The sequence below is a fragment of the Phaseolus vulgaris genome, chromosome 3, assembly GCF_000499845.2.
Source record: "Phaseolus vulgaris cultivar G19833 chromosome 3, P. vulgaris v2.0, whole genome shotgun sequence".
NCBI lineage: Eukaryota > Viridiplantae > Streptophyta > Magnoliopsida > Fabales > Fabaceae > Phaseolus > Phaseolus vulgaris.
Window position 1 is genome coordinate 46,074,504 of NC_023757.2, and position 20,177 is coordinate 46,094,680.

The 20,177-nt window shown below is 37.7% G+C and overlaps 1 protein-coding gene and 1 long non-coding RNA gene across 2 annotated transcripts; both read left to right on the forward strand.

Annotated features, from left to right (window-relative positions):
- The first annotated feature begins 327 nt into the window (after window positions 1–327).
- LOC137808166 (serine/threonine-protein kinase BSK2) lies at window positions 328–5,704 on the forward strand. The gene is made up of 10 exons (XM_068609141.1): window positions 328–835; window positions 1,074–1,300; window positions 1,532–1,667; window positions 2,623–2,756; window positions 3,060–3,165; window positions 3,470–3,555; window positions 3,962–4,150; window positions 4,312–4,470; window positions 4,991–5,104; window positions 5,199–5,704. Exons 1-10 carry the CDS (start codon window positions 748–750, stop codon window positions 5,448–5,450), a joined length of 1,491 nt encoding a protein of 496 aa, XP_068465242.1. The 5' UTR covers window positions 328–747; the 3' UTR covers window positions 5,451–5,704.
- Window positions 5,705–16,580: 10,876 nt separating this feature from the next.
- On the forward strand, window positions 16,581–19,518 carry LOC137808167 (uncharacterized). The gene is made up of 2 exons (XR_011080676.1): window positions 16,581–16,762; window positions 18,997–19,518. It is a non-coding gene; the product is annotated as an uncharacterized lncRNA (long non-coding RNA).
- Window positions 19,519–20,177: the final 659 nt, after the last annotated feature.

Genomic DNA, 20,177 nt, shown 5'->3' on the forward strand with positions numbered 1-20,177 from the left:
CTGAATAGGTAAATAAAGTTTGCAGAGGATGAAGAGGGAAAGTAACAACTTTATAAGTTGAAACTGCTTTTGATCATTATTGTTTGTTGAAGTTGAAAACACATGAATGAAAACAAAGGTGATTCACTTTTGATAGCAACATTACCCTTAAAACATGGAGGAGAAGAACCAACAACAAACAAACTGGTTCCACACAAAAACATCTCTCTTACGTTAACATCTCACATTGTAAATTGTAATTTTCTAACTCTGTAATGCAAAAGTAAAATAATAATAATAATTTATGAAGTTTTTCCATTGAAAAATGGTTCTCACTTCTTACTTCTTACTACTTCTCAGTCCCACCTGGGACAGCACGTGCTGCATCATAGACACTGTCATGTGACCTTCCCTGTTCCTTTTTCATCCTTTCTCCCCTCTCTCTTCTTTTTCATACTGATTCATTTTACTTACTTACCTTTTGGGTTTTGGCCTTTTCATCTCTTTCTTTCTTTCTCTCTCTTTGCTGTGTTTCCGCCGCTGCAGCAACAAAGAGTAGCAGTGACTCAGTCACTTGCTGCATTTTCCGCTTATCATATCAAACCCATACCATTGAACCGTCACTCTTTCTGCTTCTGCTAACCTATATTCATCATGCCCCCTATGTCAATCTAGAGTTGTTGTAATCTTTTTGCAACCTTTTTTCTATGTTGACACCCCACTTATTATTCCATTGCAACATTAGTTAATCATTTCACAATCATAATCATGGGTTGTCTCCACTCCAAAACCGCTCATCTTCACTCTCCTGAAGACCCCCCCACTGCCTTGCCAGACGCAAAGAAACCCGATCCAGGTCCCCCCTTAGTTCTTTTCACCTTTTCTCTCTTAGTTTTGCTTTTGGGATTTTTACACCCTTTTGGTTTTTATTGTCTGGAAATGTTTGTTTACTCTTTTTGCTGTTGTGGGGTTTGTCAAAATCTTGCATTGATGAGTTTTGAAGGTCAATGGGGATGGTTCTTGTTTTTTTTTTTTTGTGTTGGTTTGAGAAAGTTTGGGTTTTTAGTTTGTTTTATTTTGTTTTGATTTTGAAGGGAATGGTGGGGATGATGTTGATCAAGAGGTTCAGGTTCCAGCATTCAAAGAGTACGGTCTGAGTGAACTTCGAAGGGCGACAAATGAGTTCAACACAGATTACATTGTTTCTGAGAGTGGGGAGAAAGCCCCCAATGTGGTCTACAGAGGGAAGCTTGAGAACAATCGGTTAGTTGCTGTGAAACGGTTCTCAAAACTGTCTTGGCCTGATGCTCAACAGTTCATGGTGAGTGGAATGGACAACTTTTATTAGCCCTCGGTATGGTTGCCGATTGAGGGAGAAAGGACAATATTTAGTTGTTTTTTTAAAACGCACTGTTAATTTTTTAGGATTCTCTTGTGCGTTTATGGGGTTTGACTGGGAGATAAAATTTTAGATTCTCTAAATTTTAAACATTTTCCCCCATGATATTTAATCTGGCAATGCAAGCTTTTTTTAATGGTTTTGATTGGTCAGGCAGAGGCAGCTGGAGTTGGGAAAGTGAGGCACAAGAGACTGGTGAATCTAATTGGTTGTTGTGCTGAAGGAGATGAAAGGCTCTTGGTAGCTGAGTACATGCCAAATGATACTTTGTCCAAACATCTCTTTCATTGTACTTCTCTTTTATCTTTACATTCAACTTTGTTAGCAGTCATTAAAGCTCTTTATTAACTATAGTACTTTTTCCCTCTCTTGTCATTCTCCTTGTTGACTAACTGTCTTTAGATCTGGTAGGGAGTCCTTGCTTTCATTTCTTGGAAGACAGGGCTGCCTGTATTAAATTTTTACCACATTTGTGTTACTTTGCTGGAGCCGTGAACAGCATATTCTAAGTGCTAATATGCTTTTACTGAGACAGAAATGATACATTTATTTAGCTGTTGGCCAACATTAAGTTATACAATTCTCATGCTTTTAAGGCTATGTTGTTTTGTTGGAGTGAAATGAACACTTGGAAAATTAGATTGCAGAAAGGTGCATTTTAACACAATAAAATCTAGATTTTGTAAGTTCCACCTTGCATATTCACCCAAACCAAGCATAACTCAATTGGCCGAGTCATTTTTTTTATACCTGCACTTTGGTAGCTTTGATCTTATCTGATTCAGTAGTTACATACCAAAGAAATTTTTGGCATGTGGAATTAATTTTCATTTGATTAGTTAAGCAGATGTAACCAACATCTCTGCATATCCAACTAAGAAATCCCTCTGAAAGGGACATTGCTACATTGGCTGAACACCATCAAGAAGCAAAGAACTTCACCCCGAAAGTAGAATTAGCTTGAAAAATAATCCTTTTTAGTTCTGGTATTCTTCTCCACTATTGTCACTAAATAACTGCATACATTGCAAATCGTAGCAGAATCTTAACAAAAAATTTATGACGAATTTCAAGCTTTCTAGACAAATCTAATGTTAATTCCTTTATCTTTGTACGAAGGGTAACATATTTTTTATTGCCTTATTTCTTAATATTGTTCTTCATAATATCTGTTTCACTTGACAACGGTAGTTTGATTATTAGTTTATTTAATTTTTTGTTGATGAATTCTGTGATTCTGTCAGGGGACAAGCAACCATTACCATGGGAAATGCGTGTAAGAGTTGCGTACCATGTTGCGCAGGCACTAGATCATTGCAGCATGGAAAACCGGAAAATATATCATGATCTGAATGCATATAGGATTCTTTTTGATGAGGTGTGATTATGAACCTATCGCCATGAACTCATTGTTTTGTAAACGTTGTCACCATATTTTAAGTGTTGTGGAATATTTTCTGTTTGCTGCAGTTTCCTGTTTTGGTATATGTATCCCATATGCTTGTTGTTTGACTTTGATACTTCATTGTTGTCTTCTCTACATCATAGGGTGATGCCTAGTTGCCATTATATTCATATGCTTGCACACAAAGAATACTAAATGCCACGAACTTCATTTGTTCGTTAGTACATGTCTAAATTAGTTATTGAAATTTGTTACTAATTTATTCACTTCTGTCAGGATGGTGATCCCCGCTTGTCGAGTTTTGGGCTTATGAAAAATAGTCGAGATGGGAAAAGCTACAGTACTAATTTAGCTTACACTCCACCTGAATTTTTGCGAACAGGTACATATTTGCTGACATGTATTTTTCTGGATAACTGATGATGGTTGAACGTAGTTTTACTTTTGTTTCTTATTGAATTCTGAACAAGGATGGACACAAACTATACACATTTGATGGCATGGGCTTATTATATACATACACGATGAATTATAGAGCAAATTTTTTATTTTGTCAATGTGGTCTTTAGAGTCTAAAAAGAATAAAAATGTTTGTTGGATTCATTGATTGCTTCAGAACTGTGTTATCAGAAGTATTGCTGCTAAATAATATTAATGACAATATGGTACTCCAATAACACCTGCAGGCAGGATAATCCCGGAGAGTGTGATCTACAGTTATGGAACTGTTCTTCTGGATCTTTTAAGTGGCAAGCATATTCCCCCTAGCCATGTATGTTTCAATTTGAACTCTCTGCATTCGTTTAAGAATGTTCTTTATCCTGCTTTTTTTAGATATGCTAATGTTTGATATGTTAATCATATAATTTATCAATTCATGTGAGTATTGCCTGGTTATGACATACTGGATTGGGGAAATATGCGTGGAGCATATGTTGGTAAAGAGTTATTATCTCTCTACATGGTGCTGGATTTTAAGATTGCTTTCTGGTTGTTGAGTTTATGTTTACATAGAATTAGTAATGAATGATTTGTATAATTAGTATTTGAAATCCTTTGATGTTTTGACTTGGTACATAAATGCCAATTTTTGCTGTGTAGTTAAATCATTTGAAGTTGAATAGTGTATGAAAAGCAAGGGTGTGAAATTTTTTAATAGGAATGATTTCGTTCTTTAGGCTTTGGACCTGATTAGAGGGAAGAATGTTTTGTTGTTGATGGACTCTTCCCTAGAAGGGCAATATGCGAACGATGATGCTACAAAGTTGGTTGAGCTTGCTTCAAAATGTCTTCAGTTTGAGGCCAGAGAACGACCTGAAATTAAGTTTCTTCTTACTTCCGTTACACCTCTTCAGAAGCAGAAAGAGGTTTTCAGTTTTCGTTTTAGCTTTCAATGTTGAGCTTCAGCTTTCATTTATTGTCCTTTTATCTCCATACCAATTGTGTTCAACTTCATTTGTCAGGTTTCCCTTCTCTTTCTTGTAAAATATTTGTTCATCATGTTGAATCCCCCTCCCTCTTTTCACAGGTAGCATCTCATGTGTTGATGGGCCTAACTAAAAACACAGCAGTGCTACCAACCATGCTTTCTCCCCTTGGAAAGGCTTGTGCAAGGATGGATCTTACTGCTGTGCATGATATATTGTTAAAAACAGGTTATAAAGATGAAGAAGGTGCAGAAAATGAGGTATGTCAAAAATCACATATTGGCCTGAAAGAAGTCAGGTTTAGGTAGATACTACAGAGAAACCTGTATACCGTCTGGGACGTGTGGATATTTAGCTGATGTGTTATACCTGTTAGCATGGTTAATATTCCTGTTATCTAATTCATTCACATTTGGGTTCATTGACCACTTTCCTGCTGGAGAGGGTTTGCTCGACATCATTACAAGAAAAAAGAAAAATCATTCACGTTTAACTTGTTCTTCTGTTTGGGTTGACTTATTGCCCGTACACCACATTCTTATTGGCTTATTGCCTTGGAATCTGAGAAACACATAAAATAAACACGCCATTAGTTACTGACATGAATGGGCTGCACTCTAGTTGCATTGCATTAATGGATAAGGTGCTGTCTCTGCAGCACAAAGCTGTTTGTTTTACATCGAAAGACTAAGATTGCAAATCTCACTTGTTAATCTGTAGTTTTTCCGCCAAATGTTTTTGGTACTTGCTTTTGTCTATTAACTAAAGATGTGATTGCAGCTTTCATTCCAAGAATGGACACAACAAGTGCAAGATATCTTGAACACTAAAAAGTTTGGGGATATTGCATTCAGGGACAAGGATTTCAAAAATGCTATTGAGTATTATTCTAAGGTAGATTCACTGTTGCACAATCTTTTACAGGTTTTTGGCGGTGCCTCTACACGTTCCTATTCTGAATGTCCTTTATTTGTTTGCATTAAAACAGTTGGTGGTTATGATGTCTGTTCCTTCTGCTACTGTGTTTGCAAGGAGAGCGTTCTCCTACTTGATGAATGATCAAGCAGAACTTGCATTAAGAGATGCCATGCAGGCACAGGTATGCATACCTGATTGGCCAACTGCATTCTACCTGCAGGCTTTGGCTCTCTCAAAGCTAGGAATGGAAACTGATGCACATGACATGCTCAATGATGGGGCTGCCTTTGAAGCAAAGAGGTCTAACAGCTGGCGTGGTTAATTTTCTTATTTGCAGTTCTTTGCTCACTAAACTAGCAGAGTGGCATAAAAAATATGCTATTTTGCCATAATTTGTACTTGCTAGAATAGGAACATGTAGGATGCTAGTTTAAGGGGCAAGCAAAAGAACTCTGGCATAAGATGTTCTCGAGGAATGTTACAGTATAGATTTTCCCATACATATGAATTCTGTAGAATTAATTTTCTCCATATGAAAATAACAATGTGTTTGGATGGGGAGTTTTGAGGGAGGAATTCAGTTTTTAAGTGGATTTTTTAAATATCACGTATAAAATTGATTTTTTATATATTAACTATAAATGATTTTCAAACTTATGAAAGTTTAGTAGGCTATTTTTTAAGTAGAAAAAAGGGGTTTCGAACAACATTAAAAATTGAAGATTTTGTAAATTCTTTTTTTGGTTTGTGTGAACTTTACTCCGAACCTTAGTGGTTGGACAGTCTATCAATGTTGCCCCTCACCCCCTTGGCTTCAAATCCTTTCCTCTTTCTTTTGAACAATCTTCCATTGCCTTTTTCTCCTTCACGGCTCAGTTTCGAACTTATCAATACTCTTGACTCGTACATATATGTCACCACTTGCTCGTCATTAAGCAGGAGTAATCTTGCTCCCATGACTGATCACCTTTAAGTGCTCACTCACAATTTAGTGTTTTCCACAACCTGAAGACTATTTAGTTTGTACGGGAACTAGAGGTAGCAACCCATAGCTCAAGAACAAGTGCATGGGAATCAGTAATGACAGTATGCTCCTGTTATGCATTTTTCTGCATCGTCCTTGTTACAACTTCGTCTTTACAAGAGAAGCAATAGGTTTTGGGTTCTCTACATGTACCAACTCTTGATATAGCAGTCCTAGATGTATCTGTAGTAAATAAAGGTTTTAAAACTCGAATAATGTTAGATTTTTTAAGACGTGGATAATCATTGTCCGTAAAACCTTATCTACAATGTATTTTGTAAGTTTTCTAGGATACAACAGTAGAGAAGATTGTCCAACTTCCATTGTTTTTCGAGTTCACATAGCCGTTTCCCTATATCTGAAACGAAACAGGATCGTTGCATATCTTCTGCAACTCTTGCTTAATTTCCACAATACCCTCTTTTGATATCTTTTGCGGTATCTGAAGGGTTCCAAAAGTATTTAGCGTGGAATCCCTTTGAGCGTTGCTTCCATATCTAACAAATGGTGTGTGTATTGTATCTGCACGATTAATAAAGGTTTAATAAATGTTTAAAGTTAATGTAAAGTTTAAACACACAACATATAGTTGAAAATTAATTTTATTGTTAATAATGATATTATTATTGTACCGGTACTGGGCGAGGCCGGGACCCACCTGCCTGCCCGACTCCCAGTCAAGCCTGACCGAGAGACTGATAAGTCAAGATCTTCATAAATCTGACCGAACGGCCGACAGACCTAGACCTTTATATACTTGGCTGACAGACGAGTGGCCGAGACCTTTGTATACTTGGCCGACTGACGAATGGCCGAGACCTTTGTATACTTGGCCGACTGATGAATGGTCGAGACCTTTGCATACTTGGCCGACTGACGAGTGGCCGAGACCTTTGGAGACTTAACTGAGATGGTCGAAGACCACATTTATTTGGCCGATGGCCTACCCTCACCGTGAGAATTTGGCCGATGGCCGAACCCTATTACGATTAACGCTCAAACCGAGATCAGTAAAGCTAATCCATCATCAAGAATTAGGTAATGCAACCCTAAGCGGTATCCACCTCGATAAACGGGCCCAACAAGGTAGGCCCATTAGAATAATATAAATAGCACGCATTCCAAGGAGTAAGGTATGTCATTATTACTGTTCACCTACCTGATAGCTAACCACCTGCTTTACTGACTTGAGCGTCGGAGTGCCTTCGCAGGTACCCCCACCATCCGGTGTTCACCCGACGACCGAGTCCCGAGTGCCGAAGGATAAGCAGGAGGACGAGAAGAATCCCAGTTCATCACCCAGTCATCTGCCCGACCGAAGGAAGGAGAAGAAGACTTCAATAGTTCTCTAGGTCCCATCTCCCTAGCAGGAACAATTGGCGTCCACCGTGCGGAAATCACGCCGGGGCGAGGACTATGGCCGCCAAGGTTTTGAGAGCCGGCTACTACTGGCCGACCGTACAGGGCGACTGTGCCGAATACGTAAAGAAATGTGCCAAATGCCAAGAATTCGGCCCCCTCCTCCACACCAGGCCGGAAGAACTGCACAGCATCATCTCCCCATGGCCGTTCGCCATGTGGGGGATGGACATTATCGGTCCGTTCTCCCCGGGGAAAGGGCAGACCAAATTCCTCCTGGTGGGAGTCGACTACTTCACAAAATGGATCGAGGTCGAGCCTCTCGCCTCCATCTCAGCGAAGAATGTACAAAACTTCGTATGGAGGAGCATTGTCTGCCGATTCGGCGTCCCACACAATAGTGACTGACAATGGCCGACAGTTCATCGACCGAGGCCTACAGTCCTTCTATGACGACCTGGGCATCAAGTCCATCACGGCCTCGGTAGAACACCCACAAACAAATGGGCAGGCCGAGGCCGCCAACAAGGTCATACTCAACGAGCTGAAGAAGCGGCTGGGCAAGGCAAAAGGACGATGGACCGAGGAACTAATCGAGGTACTTTGGGCGTACAGGTGCACTCCCCAAACTACCACACAGGAAACGCCCTACAGCCTGACATACGGAACTGAGGCCATGATCCCGGTAGAGGTGGCCGAGCCCACCATACGATGGCAGATGTTCGATCTCACCCTAAACGAGGAAAGCCTAGCGGTCAACCTCGACCTGGTAAGCGAGCTTCGCGACAAAAGCAAGATTCGGGAGGCTGCCTGCAAAGCCCGGGCGTCCAGACGGTACAACACCAAAGTCCGGCCTAGAGGTTTCCAGAAGGGCGATCTTGTCTGGAGAATGCGCAGCGATGCAAGAAAAAACGAAGGGAAGTTTTCATCCAACTGGGAGGGGCCTTTCCGAGTCCGAGAAGTCGCACAAGGAGGAGCCTATCACCTAGAATGGCTTTCAGGAAAAATTGTACCGAGGACGTGGAATGCCACGCACCTCAAATTCTATTACAGCTAAAATCAATAAAATCACGCACTCTTTCCTCACCCAATCAGGGAGGTTTTAACGAGGCGTTTTCATCAAAAGTGTTGGAAATATTCTACCGAGAATACCGGCCGACTGCCCACTTGCTCGATTAACATCGCGAGTGCCGGCCGACCGCCCGCCCGCTTGCTCGATTAACATCGCGAGTGCCGGCCCACCGACTGCCCACTTGCTCGATTAACATCGCAAGTGCCGGCCCACCGATCGTCCACTCGCTCGATTAACATCGCGAGTGCCGGCCAACTGATCGCCCACTTGCTCGATTAACATCGCAAGTGTTGGCCGCTCAAAGTTTAAGAGTCACAACTAATGGCCGATCGCCCACATTTTACTTGCTCGAGTTTAAAACTCGCAACCATTGGCCGATCGCCCACATTTTACTTGCTCGAGTTCAACACTCGCAATTAATGGCCGATCGCCCACATTTTACTTGCTCGAGTTTAACACTCGCAATTAATGGCCGATCGCCCACATTTTACTTGCTCGAGTTTAAAACTCGCAACCATTGGCCGATCGCCCACATTTCACTTGCTCGAGTTTAACACTCGCAATTAATGGCCGATCGCCCACATTTTACTTGCTCGAGTTTAAAACTCGCAACCATTGGCCGATCGCCCACATTTTACTTGCTCGAGTTCAACACTCGCAATTAATGGCCGATCGCCCACATTTTACTTGCTCGAGTTTAAAACTCGCAACCATTGGCCGATCGCCCACATTTTACTTGCTCGAGTTCAACACTCGCAATTAATGGCCGATCGCCCACATTTTACTTGCTCGGGTTTAACACTCGCAACTAATGGCCGACCGCCAGATTTTACTTGTTCGAATTCACACAATCGCGTTTATGGCCGATCGCCCGAACCAGTGGGAGATCGATTGTTTAACTTGTCAATTATCGATACAAAATGATAAAGAAAGAAACTGGACGATATATTAATCAAATCACTAGGCGATACATCAAAATACATAATAAGAAGGCCACGCCCCGGCCTTGGAGGATGCTTAAAGAAAGAAGGAAAAAGCCACAACCCGGCCAAAGGTATAAGCCTAATCCTGCACCTCAATGCACTCACCCTCCTCGGCCCCAGCCTCCCTACCATGAACATCGGCCTCCCCTCCTTCGGTCCCGGCCGGTTCAACCCCTCCAACAGTCAAGGCCGCCACTTCAGCACTCGGCATGATCCGACCTTGATAGACTTCACAATCAAGGTCGAACTCCCCAGCAGCCGGCGGCCCTCCATATAGCACGTGCGCTTGACGCACGGCTCTTTCAAAACACTGCTTCAGTAACTCCTCGGCCTCGTCGTAATTCTCGTCGAGTTCAGCTTTGACTTTGGCCTTAGCAGTTTGAAGGGCAAGCACCTCAGCGGCCGACTCGGCCAGCTTCCTGTCGGCCCACTCCTTCAACTGGGCGACCTCAGCAGCCGCCCTCCTCTTCTCAGCCTCAAGCTGCCGCTTGGCCTCGGCAGCCTCATTTTGAGCCAGCTCCCTATCGGCCGACTCCTTGGCAATCTTGGTTGTCAGGTCAGCGTTAACAGCCAAAGATCGATCCAAGGACTGGGTGGCCTCCGAGAGCTGATGCTCCAAGTGTGACACGGTCTCCACGTGTCGGTCTTGCCCCTGGAGACCGTGCTAGAAGAGCACCACCGAGCGGCACACGAGCTCGAGGCCACTCCTGAAGAGCTCTGTCGGGGCGACGCCTTGGAGGGACTCCCGAGACTCATCGGGGAGCGCCACACGAACCCTTCGTGTGAACTGATGGCCGCGCCCCAAGAGATCGAAGGGGGTCGGCCCAAATGAGCCCGGGCGGGAGCGAGGAGAGAACTGCGCCACCTCGGCCGCCTCTCGTCGAGGAGGAGGCAGAATCGGCATCGAGCCAGGGGACCGGACGGTAGTTGCTACATTACTACCCTCTCTCGGCCTCTTTTTGGACTTCTGGGAAGGACCAGCCCGCTCCCTGGTTGGGGCCGCCACCTCACTAACCAGAGGCATCACCTCCAAGCTGCGGCGACCCTTGCGCTCGGTCGCTTTCTGTCGGTGCTTATCAAGCACGCCGACAGCACTTGGCCGCTCGTTCACCATGATTTCTGCAAAAAGAAAGCACAAGTTAATAAAGGCCGAACGATGAAAGATGACAACCAACAGACCGACTAAACGCCAAAACAAAAACCCATACCCCGAACGGCCGCCCAACGCCCAGGCTTTGCATAAGCCTTGACCAGCGTCCGACATGGGAGCCTCCTCGGGAGGGCGTCAAAGAGCGAAAGAATTTCCATCTCATCGGCACCCTCTGTCGGCCTCGGCCATTCTTTGAAGCCGCAGGGCTTGCGAGTCCAGTAGAGAGGGAACCTCGATCTACCGGACTCGTCAAAAAATATGGCCGTCAACTCCGGCCGAATGATGACTTTAACGAAACGCTCCTTAAATCTTTTGTAGGAGCCGGCAAATAGGTCGAACAAAACACTACCCGTCCGCCCAACCAGTGAATGCCACGAGGCCTTCTTGGCAGGGTGAGAGGCATAATGACAAAGAAAACAAGAGGGAGAAGGATGAAGGCGCATTACGTCACACAACAGGCGGAAGGCCTGAAGGGACGCCCAGGTATTAGGATGAACCTGGGTGGGCGCCACGTTGAGCGCTCGAAGAACGCCCATCGTAAACGTGTCAAAAGGCAAAGACACGTGAAGGTCAGAAAAGAAACAAGTGTACATATAAAAGAAAGGGGGACCGTCTCCCGGTCGTCCCATACACACTCTCTCAGTTGGCCCACAAGGCACAACATCGAAATAACTAGAGTGGCCGCCCGGCTTCAAAACTGGGTTCTTAACTAAGAACTCGGCCACGCACTCCGCAGTACTATATGTGGAAGATTTCTCAACCACGTTAGGATCCACCCAGCTAAAATCCATTAGCGGTATGGCCGAGGGAGGAGAGTCCGACCGGTCACACGCAACCGCCGGATCATCCTCCCTCACAACTTCCACCGGGGACGACCCCTCGGCCAACCCAACGGACTGGGAGCCGGCGAAAGAGGAAGAAGAAGAAGAAGAAGATGAAGATGAAGAGGAAGACTGTCCGATAGGAGAAATCGAGGCCGGGACCCACCTGCCTGCCCGACTCCCAGTCAAGCCTGACCGAGAGACTGATAAGTCAAGATCTTCAGAAATCTGACCGAACGGCCGGCAGACCTAGACCTTTATATACTTGGCTGACAGACGAGTGGCCGAGACCTTTGTATACTTGGCCGACTGACGAATGGCCGAGACCTTTGTATACTTGGCCGACTGATGAATGGCCGAGGCCTTTGCATACTTGGCCGACTGACGAGTGGCCGAGACCTTTGGAGACTTAACTGAGATGGTCGAAGACCACATTTATTTGGCCGATGGCCTACCCTCACCGTGAGAATTTGGCCGATGGCCGAACCCTATTACGATTAACGCTCAAACCGAGATCAGTAAAGCTAATCCATCATCAAGAATTAGGTAATGCAACCCTAAGCGGTATCCACCTCGATAAACGGGCCCAACAAGGTAGGCCCATTAGAATAATATAAATAGCACGCATTCCAAGGAGTAAGGTATGTCATTATTACTGTTCACCTACCTGAGAGCTAACCACCTGCTTTACTGACTTGAGCGTCGGAGTGCCTTCGCAGGTACCCCCACCATCCGGTGTTCACCCGACGACCGAGTTCCGAGTGCCGAAGGATAAACAGGAGGACGAGAAGAATCCCAGTTCATCACCCAGTCATCTGCCCGACCGAAGGAAGGAGAAGAAGACTTCAATAGTTCTCTAGGTCCCATCTCCGCAGGAACAATTATTAATGATTTTCTTATTGTTACTATTATTATTTTATAATTTTATTATTATTATTATTTATGATTTATTATTTTATTATATAATATAATGAATAGACAAACTCATTCACAATGCCTAATACTCCACACCGAAACACAATAAAGAAGTGCACCAAGTCCATATAAGACTCATATAATTGAGTACTATAATTTCCATAATCAACTATGGTGCACAACTCATATATTGATTACACCTAAAAGTAATAGATTTGTGTGACTTTTTTTCATCAACAATTAAAGATTTCTTGTGTAGGGGTGGGCAAAACATCCAATAAGCCAAAAGTGTTCCATTTTTATACTGATCGAATTCATTCAAAATCCATTTATTTCAATTTAATTTTTATTTTGATCCATATTTTATTCAATTTTTTTATCAGATTTTAATTTTGCTTAAACAGATTCTAAAAATTAAAAAATCTAAATTTTCAACCTAAATGTCGTTTCTCACCTGGTGAGTCATTTTGCTTAGTTTATACATTCATTATTTTACACTAGACATGTGTTTGGCCCAATGGGACCTCAAACTTTTTACTTGTGTTTTTACCAATCTTTTATCAATATTGGGCTAATTAACGAATACAATATTAACAACAAATTGTTAGGATGCGCATTGAATCAGGGATTTGTTAATAAAAGGAGATATCTTAACTCTATTGGTATATTAGAATCATATAGATGAAGATTATTAGGTGGTGAGAGTTGAAGGAGATTCATATGATTGAACCAGCGATTTTAAAAATAATTGACAAGGAAGATCATACAAATTTACCTTGTCATATGAGTTGACTAAATTCATATGTTCATGTAGCTGTGTAGGGAGATAACACATTGAAGGTAGCATGGAAAGTACAAATCTTTGAGTCTAAATTCAATGCATGGTTCTTTCGGAAGCATAGTCAAGTATCTATGTATGATATCAGTGGATTTATGGCATGAGTGGTAATGAATTATGTGAGTGGATCTCTGGCATGAATGGTATGGAACATAAGTTATTTGTAGGTACTTGGCTGTTTAATACACTGAAATGAATGAAGTGTGATGATTCATATGTTTCTGATTGTATTATTTAAATTTAAAATTATATTGAAAGTTTTAAAAATATCTAACTAACCATATTTTCTTGTTTGTGCTTTATTTTTTTAAATATATAATGTGTTACATGATATTGTTGGTGGTAGAACTATGAAAAGATGAAGTCTTCCTTTTTCTTAGATGTTTTATTTTATTTTATATATATAAAATCTCTAAAAAAAGATATAATTTTCTAATAATATTTAATAATAATGATAATGATAGGTATATATAATTATCTATATAGCTTTTTAGGTAATGTAACTAGAGATGTTACACAAAACTAATCGAATATGTCAATATACAAAGACAAAGCTCACTAGCATGTCAATCCACTTACACACTACATCAAGTAATACAAACCGGGATAAAGGTGACGAAGAAATTTTTTTTTGTCCTAATAATTACTTTGTGCACTCTAATAATAGAATGACGAACACTTTAATATTATTCTTAGAATTTTTTATAAATAGATATAGTCTTAATATATAGGTTTTGGTCTAGTTCTTCATATTTTTATTTTAATATTTTAATAATATTTTTTTTCATGCTATGTCAAATGATTGTTGTTATTTGAAATGTTTTGAGATATCAAGTTGCATAGTGATTCCTAACATGAAAATTTTTATTTTAAAAAAATATTATTTAAAATTCTTTCATACAATTTTGAAAATAAAAATAAAAATATTCAGAAATGAAGAATCCGGAGTAAATTCCAGAATAAATAATTTAAAATTATTATTTATCTGTTTTGAATTATTTATTTTATAAAATTTATGGATACAGAATAACCTTTTAAAATAACGCAAAACCTATTTTGGAATGCTCCTTTTGTAACTATAAAAATTAAATATTTTTAACAAGGTTTAATACCTATTTCAGAATATTCTATTGAGGAATATAAAATGTAAAACCTTCCAGATTCATTTTTAAGGAACTAAGAAAAAAAATAATTGATCCAAAGGGCCCACTCTGGTACAAGGATCAAAATGCCACGTTTCTGTTAAGTTGTTTACTTCTACACGTTCAATTTAACTTTCATTATACCTTTCTTATAAATGTTTATATAATTTTTTACACAGATGATAATAATAAGTAAATCCTTTTTAATTTAAACTGCATAAAAAAGTTCAACAAATTTTAAAAGTAGTTTAGTAATTAATTGTCTCCATAAAATTAAAATAGATATTAGTAGGCAAAAATAAGTTAAAGATAATAATAAAAATATTAAAATATAAAAAATAAATAAGCTTCTAGTCGAAGTAGCTTATAGCTTATAAGCTAAAAACTCATGAAGAAATATACTTTGAGAGACTTACTAAATATTTGTGTATTGGTCAAACTAATTTATATGTTAGGTAAATAAGTTAGTAGTTAATTTATTGGTTTTATGAAACATACTTATATAGAATTTATTTGTCAAAACTAGTTTATTAGCTAATTGATAGGTAATGATTTAGCTTTTAACTGATAAATTAGTTTTTATTTGATAAACTAGTTGATAACTTTCAATTTATAAGTTTCAAGTTGAGAAGTTAATTTATTGATAGAGTTGGGTATTTAGGCAAAAACCTAACAAACTATCCATATAACCTAAAACCCATGTGGCTGTAGAGCAAATATTTTTAGAGAAACAATAAAATTGAATAATAATAAAATTAGTACTTAAAAAATACTTTTTTTAAGAGAGCCTAAAAGGTTAAAAGAAAATATGAGTTAAAAAATAGTTTACTTAAAAAAAATTTACTAAATTAGAAAAAAGTTTTGATTTTTTTAAAGAAACTAATATTTTGTTATTAAAAATAAAGTTTTAGTCTAATTTTAAAGTTTTGATTTATTTTTTATTTTTTTTAAATTATTTCTAGGAAAAAGAAAATATATAATGTTAATTTAAATTATTTATATATGGTGTAAAATAAATGATAAAAAAACTGGATTCATAACTAGCTAATAAATGATATTAAAAGATGTATGTAGATGAAGTTTGTATTTCTAAAAAAAAAATATTATTATTCATAACTAGTTAATAAATTAAATGGTATTAAAAGATGTATTTAGATGAAATTTGTATTTCTAAAAATGAAAAAATATTATTATGTAATTATAATTATAATTTTTTTAAATAATTAAATTTTTATTAAACTCTCTATTGTTCCACTTTTGATGGAACCCAAATATCTTGCATGTAAGGAGGCTTCGAGAGAGAATGAGGCCAAAAGAAGAATGAAACATTTTAAAGAAATTAGTGAAATTCTTATAAGTGATTTTAGTAACGTGATGGAATTGTTTGTGTTTGTAAATTGTTACGTCTAGAAAATGACTAAAGTTCCTATGTGTAAAAAATAAAATATGATTAAATATTAAAAAAGTATTTGATAACTACCCCCTCCCTACGAATTATGAGTCAGATATTTAGTATTTTTCAATTATTTAATACTTATCAGCGTTTCTAATTTTGTAAAATAATTTAATTAAAATATAACTAAAATTAAAATAAATTTTAAATTAAATGAAAAAATTATTATAAAATCTTATTAGAAGAAAAGTGTATAGTTTATAACAAATGAAATTATTTAAATAAAAATAATTTTAAAAAGTTGTATATTTATTATTGTTAAAATATTAAACAACAATTATTATGCTATGAGGACATTACTATAATAAGAATTGGAGATATGATGAGATAAGTTGGGATAGGTATATGTGTATCCTTTCTCCATCCTGGATTTTAGATAGATTATTTTATGAGCAATTATTTTAAATTTACATGATTAAGAAAGTAATTTTAAAATTTGAAAACAAAATAGGTACTCTAAATCTAGAGAATAAATAGATATTTTAATATTATTTTATCCTATACTCTAGAATCATATGGATAAATATAAACAAGGAATTTTTATTATTAAATAAAATTTATATAGCGTTTGTTAAATTAGTGAAATAACTTATTTACAATATAAATATGTAAAAAAAATAAAACAATTTTGGTTTAAGATAATGGATTTGTTATTGGTTAGGTTATTAATATATATTAGATTTTGGGGGAAAATTGGAACATGCAGGATTCTGACAAAGGCCGAAATGCGCGTGATTTTGTCCCTTAAATTGCAAATGCCGAATCTTAATAGCTCCCGTGTGATTCATTTTTACAAAGTCGTAGTTTCGTCTTGTTGGAAATCAAAGGGTCCTACATCTACTCTCAAGTTTCTTCCTTTTTCTCGTTAACTTCCAAGGTACGAATACCACCGTGTTCCACCCTTCTTTCCGTTAAGACCCCATAAAAATTCGTGTTTTCCTTATCTAAATTCTTCTCTTGTTGCTCATACCTAGATTCAGCTCATTTTCATAGATGTTTTGCTCTCTGTTTTTCTCTTCGTGTTTTCTCTCCGATTGGGGATTATTAAACACACCAACAGAACTCTTATGTTGATTCATAATGAACGGATTGGAAATAAAGTTTGCATGAATGCTAAATTATCATTTATTGTTGATTTCTTTCCTTGATTTTTGGGGCTTCATGACCTGCTGCAGAAATCCACTGCACCCGGTCAGATTGACTGGGTTTCATGGTGATGATTCAATCTTGAAAAAGGTTTTTGACGATTTTTCTTGACAATTTCAAAGTAATATATTTTGATTATTTCGCGATGATTCAGTTTATGAACTAAAAATTGTTTGTGAAAATTTTTAAAGTAACTTACGAGTTTGATTATTTGGATATTTGCTATGTTAATTGTAATTTGAATTTGGTGTTTTTGAGATAAATTAGTTATTGGGTTTAACATTTGATGATAACTTTAATTTCATGCTGTGGATACGTGGTGCTAGGTATATGTAAAGTAGAAAACATTTATTGTTCATGTTCTTTTCTTTTGTTCTATAAAGAAAATAACCGCTATGCAATGCTTAGTGGAAGAAATTCACAGCCGAAGGTTTTTTTTTTGGGTTTAAGATAGTTTATATCAACGGTTTCAAGTAAATTTGAAAAATAATGTGCCTCTGAAAGCTAAAATGGGTAATTTTAGGAGGTTTCTTTCTCTTTTTGTATTTGGTGTGCCTTTCATAATAAGCTGTGTATAATACTTTTCCATGTGTATATTTACTTAAACTATTAACATATAAAGTAATAATTTTATTTTAGTTGAATGGGATACATGACTAAATATTGATCACTATTCCTAATGATCAGTGGTAGGGGTACCATAAGAATCTTGTAATAATTCTAAATATTAAAGTATTACAATGCGTGTTGGAATCAGTTCTTGCTCGTGCGAATTTGAAGAAGTTGAGAGCTGTTGGATATAGTTGTATTTGACAGATAATTTTCTCTCGTGCGAATTTGAAGAAGTTGAGAGCTGTTGGATATAGTTGTATTTGACAGATAATTTTCTTTCATTCTCCTTTTCCTGTCTCTCTTTTTGATTTCGAAGATGCATATGTTACTGTGTGTAGGGGTGTGTATTTGAAATTTTTAAAATCTGTTTTAAATAATTACATTCATTTAAATCTAAGTTCATATCTTAAGAAAAATAGTTTATATTTTTGTCGATTCAAATCTAAATGATTGGATTAGATTTTAATTTCATATTTTCTCAAACAGTGTTATGAAATTTCCAAAAGTTGAGTAATAGAAGAAAGGGGATATTTTATACTAATCCATGTTTGATTTTAGATATTGAACTAAGTAGGATACACGCATTTTTGTGTTAGGTCGAATGTCAGAATTCACTAGGTTAGATTAGAAAAATAAATTTGGCTGATATCATGTCCATTAGTTGAAGAGGTTAACTGGTTACTCATACTAGTGGACTCATTACGGATACTTTTGGAATACTGGACTTGCAAAAGATGTTTCTCTCCTAATTTTTCCTGTACATCTTGTGGATTTTGATTCTTTTGGAAATATTTAAAGACAGGTATGGAAGTAAACTATAAGCAATTCAACATTTTCTGGTATTTTGGAAGTTTTTGTTAATTTTATCATGATCACCAAGTGACCTCAAACCTTTGGGCGTGCTTGTGGTGCTGCTGATCTTGTTTGACAGCTTCAGTTCTCTCATTGGCCCATCCTTATAAGTAATAACATAGATGTTTTAATTTGCTAAGCTTATGAATCCTCTTTACTCTTTGAAGACACCTATAGACCTATTTAAGACATATTCATGCATGGTAGCAGTAATGGGGTGGATGAAGTTAACGACCAGCTAATAGGTCTTCGTATTTTAACATGGTAGAAAAATTCGGACAGTACGCCTGATCTGGTGGTTAGTTTGAGGTCAAATAAACCTACCAGGTTGAATGGGTTGATCAAGTTTGACCAAAATTCGGTCAGCATGTCTGACCAGCCCAGTCAAGGATCACCTAATCTCAAAACAGAGATTTAAAATATCTGATATGACATCATAAATTTAAAATATCTTATCCCTCGGATTGGATGATCTCTGAGAATTTTGGTTTTGAATTGTAGGAAAAAATTAAAGTCATATAGTTATATGGATAACAGATCATCGACCAAGGAGTCCAAAGAGGTGGCACGCGAGTCTCTTATTGCTATCTCTAACTCTCTGCCTGAAAAGACTCTGGATTCAAACTTGTCTGAGAGCAAGAAGTCAGATGGGGTTGCAATACCAATCCGTGATAAAGATGACAAATTTAGGTCTGAACTGATTTCGATCTCTTATGCTGAATCTCCTGATGTCAAAATCTGATCAGTTTTGATGATAAACTAGTTCTGTGTGTAACTCATGGATTATCTGTTTTGTTGAATTTTCTGTCTGTCAATGTTGTGAATGAACTGATTATATATTGTCTCAACCGTAATGCAACCCTATGTAAATATTGTAACCGGCCACTTGCTCTGGTCGTTTGTTGTTTTGACTGTGACAACTGTGTTGTCTCAGTACTATATTACTTCATGTGAGGTTGTAAGTGTAAAACATTTTCATATGTTAAATAATACTGTTTTGACCACTTTTATACAGTTATGAAATTTGTCATCTGTCCTTTTCAAGGAAAGAAGTTTTAAAAAAATTTACAATGTCACACCCATAGGAAATGGTGATTCTGCTGTAGTTATGCAAGAAAAATAGATTAATGACATCATGATTTTCATAAGAAACAAACTGCTTCGTGGAACACCTCTATTGACTCCAATGCAGTATAGTCTGCATACTAGTACTTGGTGTTTGCATGGGTGACAGAAGAATAGTCTACTTCGTGACTACTTCTTTGCTTGTTTCAGTGAAAATCACACACATAATGCAAATAATTAATCATTGTGAAAATAGATAGAGAAGGTTGGATTATTGGGAGCATGAATGTAATCAAGATAAAGAACCGTTGGAGATCCCACATCGACTAGAGATAAGGACATTTCATAATATATAATTGAGTGCAAACCTCAACCTTATGAGCCGGTTTTATGGGGTTGAGTTAGGCTTAAAGTCCACTTCGTCTAATGGTATTAGAGCCATTTTGAGCCTATCCTAGCGAGTGTTTGTGTTAAATAATTTTTTACAAGTTAATATAAATTAATTGTATAATTTTATGTATTTTATACAATTAATCTAAAGATGATGGTAGCTGAATTATTTAAAACTATATAATCACGGCAAAAATATATTATTTTTACAGTTCAACGAGCAATGA

What these genes read in the sequence shown, in the direction of transcription:
- LOC137808166 (XM_068609141.1), top strand. Translation starts at nt 748, where the DNA reads ATGGGTTGTCTCCACTCCAAAACCGCTCATCTTCACTCTCCTGAAGAC. An exon ending in CGCAAAGAAACCCGATCCAG is followed by an intron (nt 836 to 1,073) that starts GTCCCCCCTTAG and finishes TTGATTTTGAAG; the next exon opens with GGAATGGTGGGGATGATGTT. An exon ending in CTATTGAGTATTATTCTAAG is followed by an intron (nt 5,105 to 5,198) that starts GTAGATTCACTG and finishes GCATTAAAACAG; the next exon opens with TTGGTGGTTATGATGTCTGT.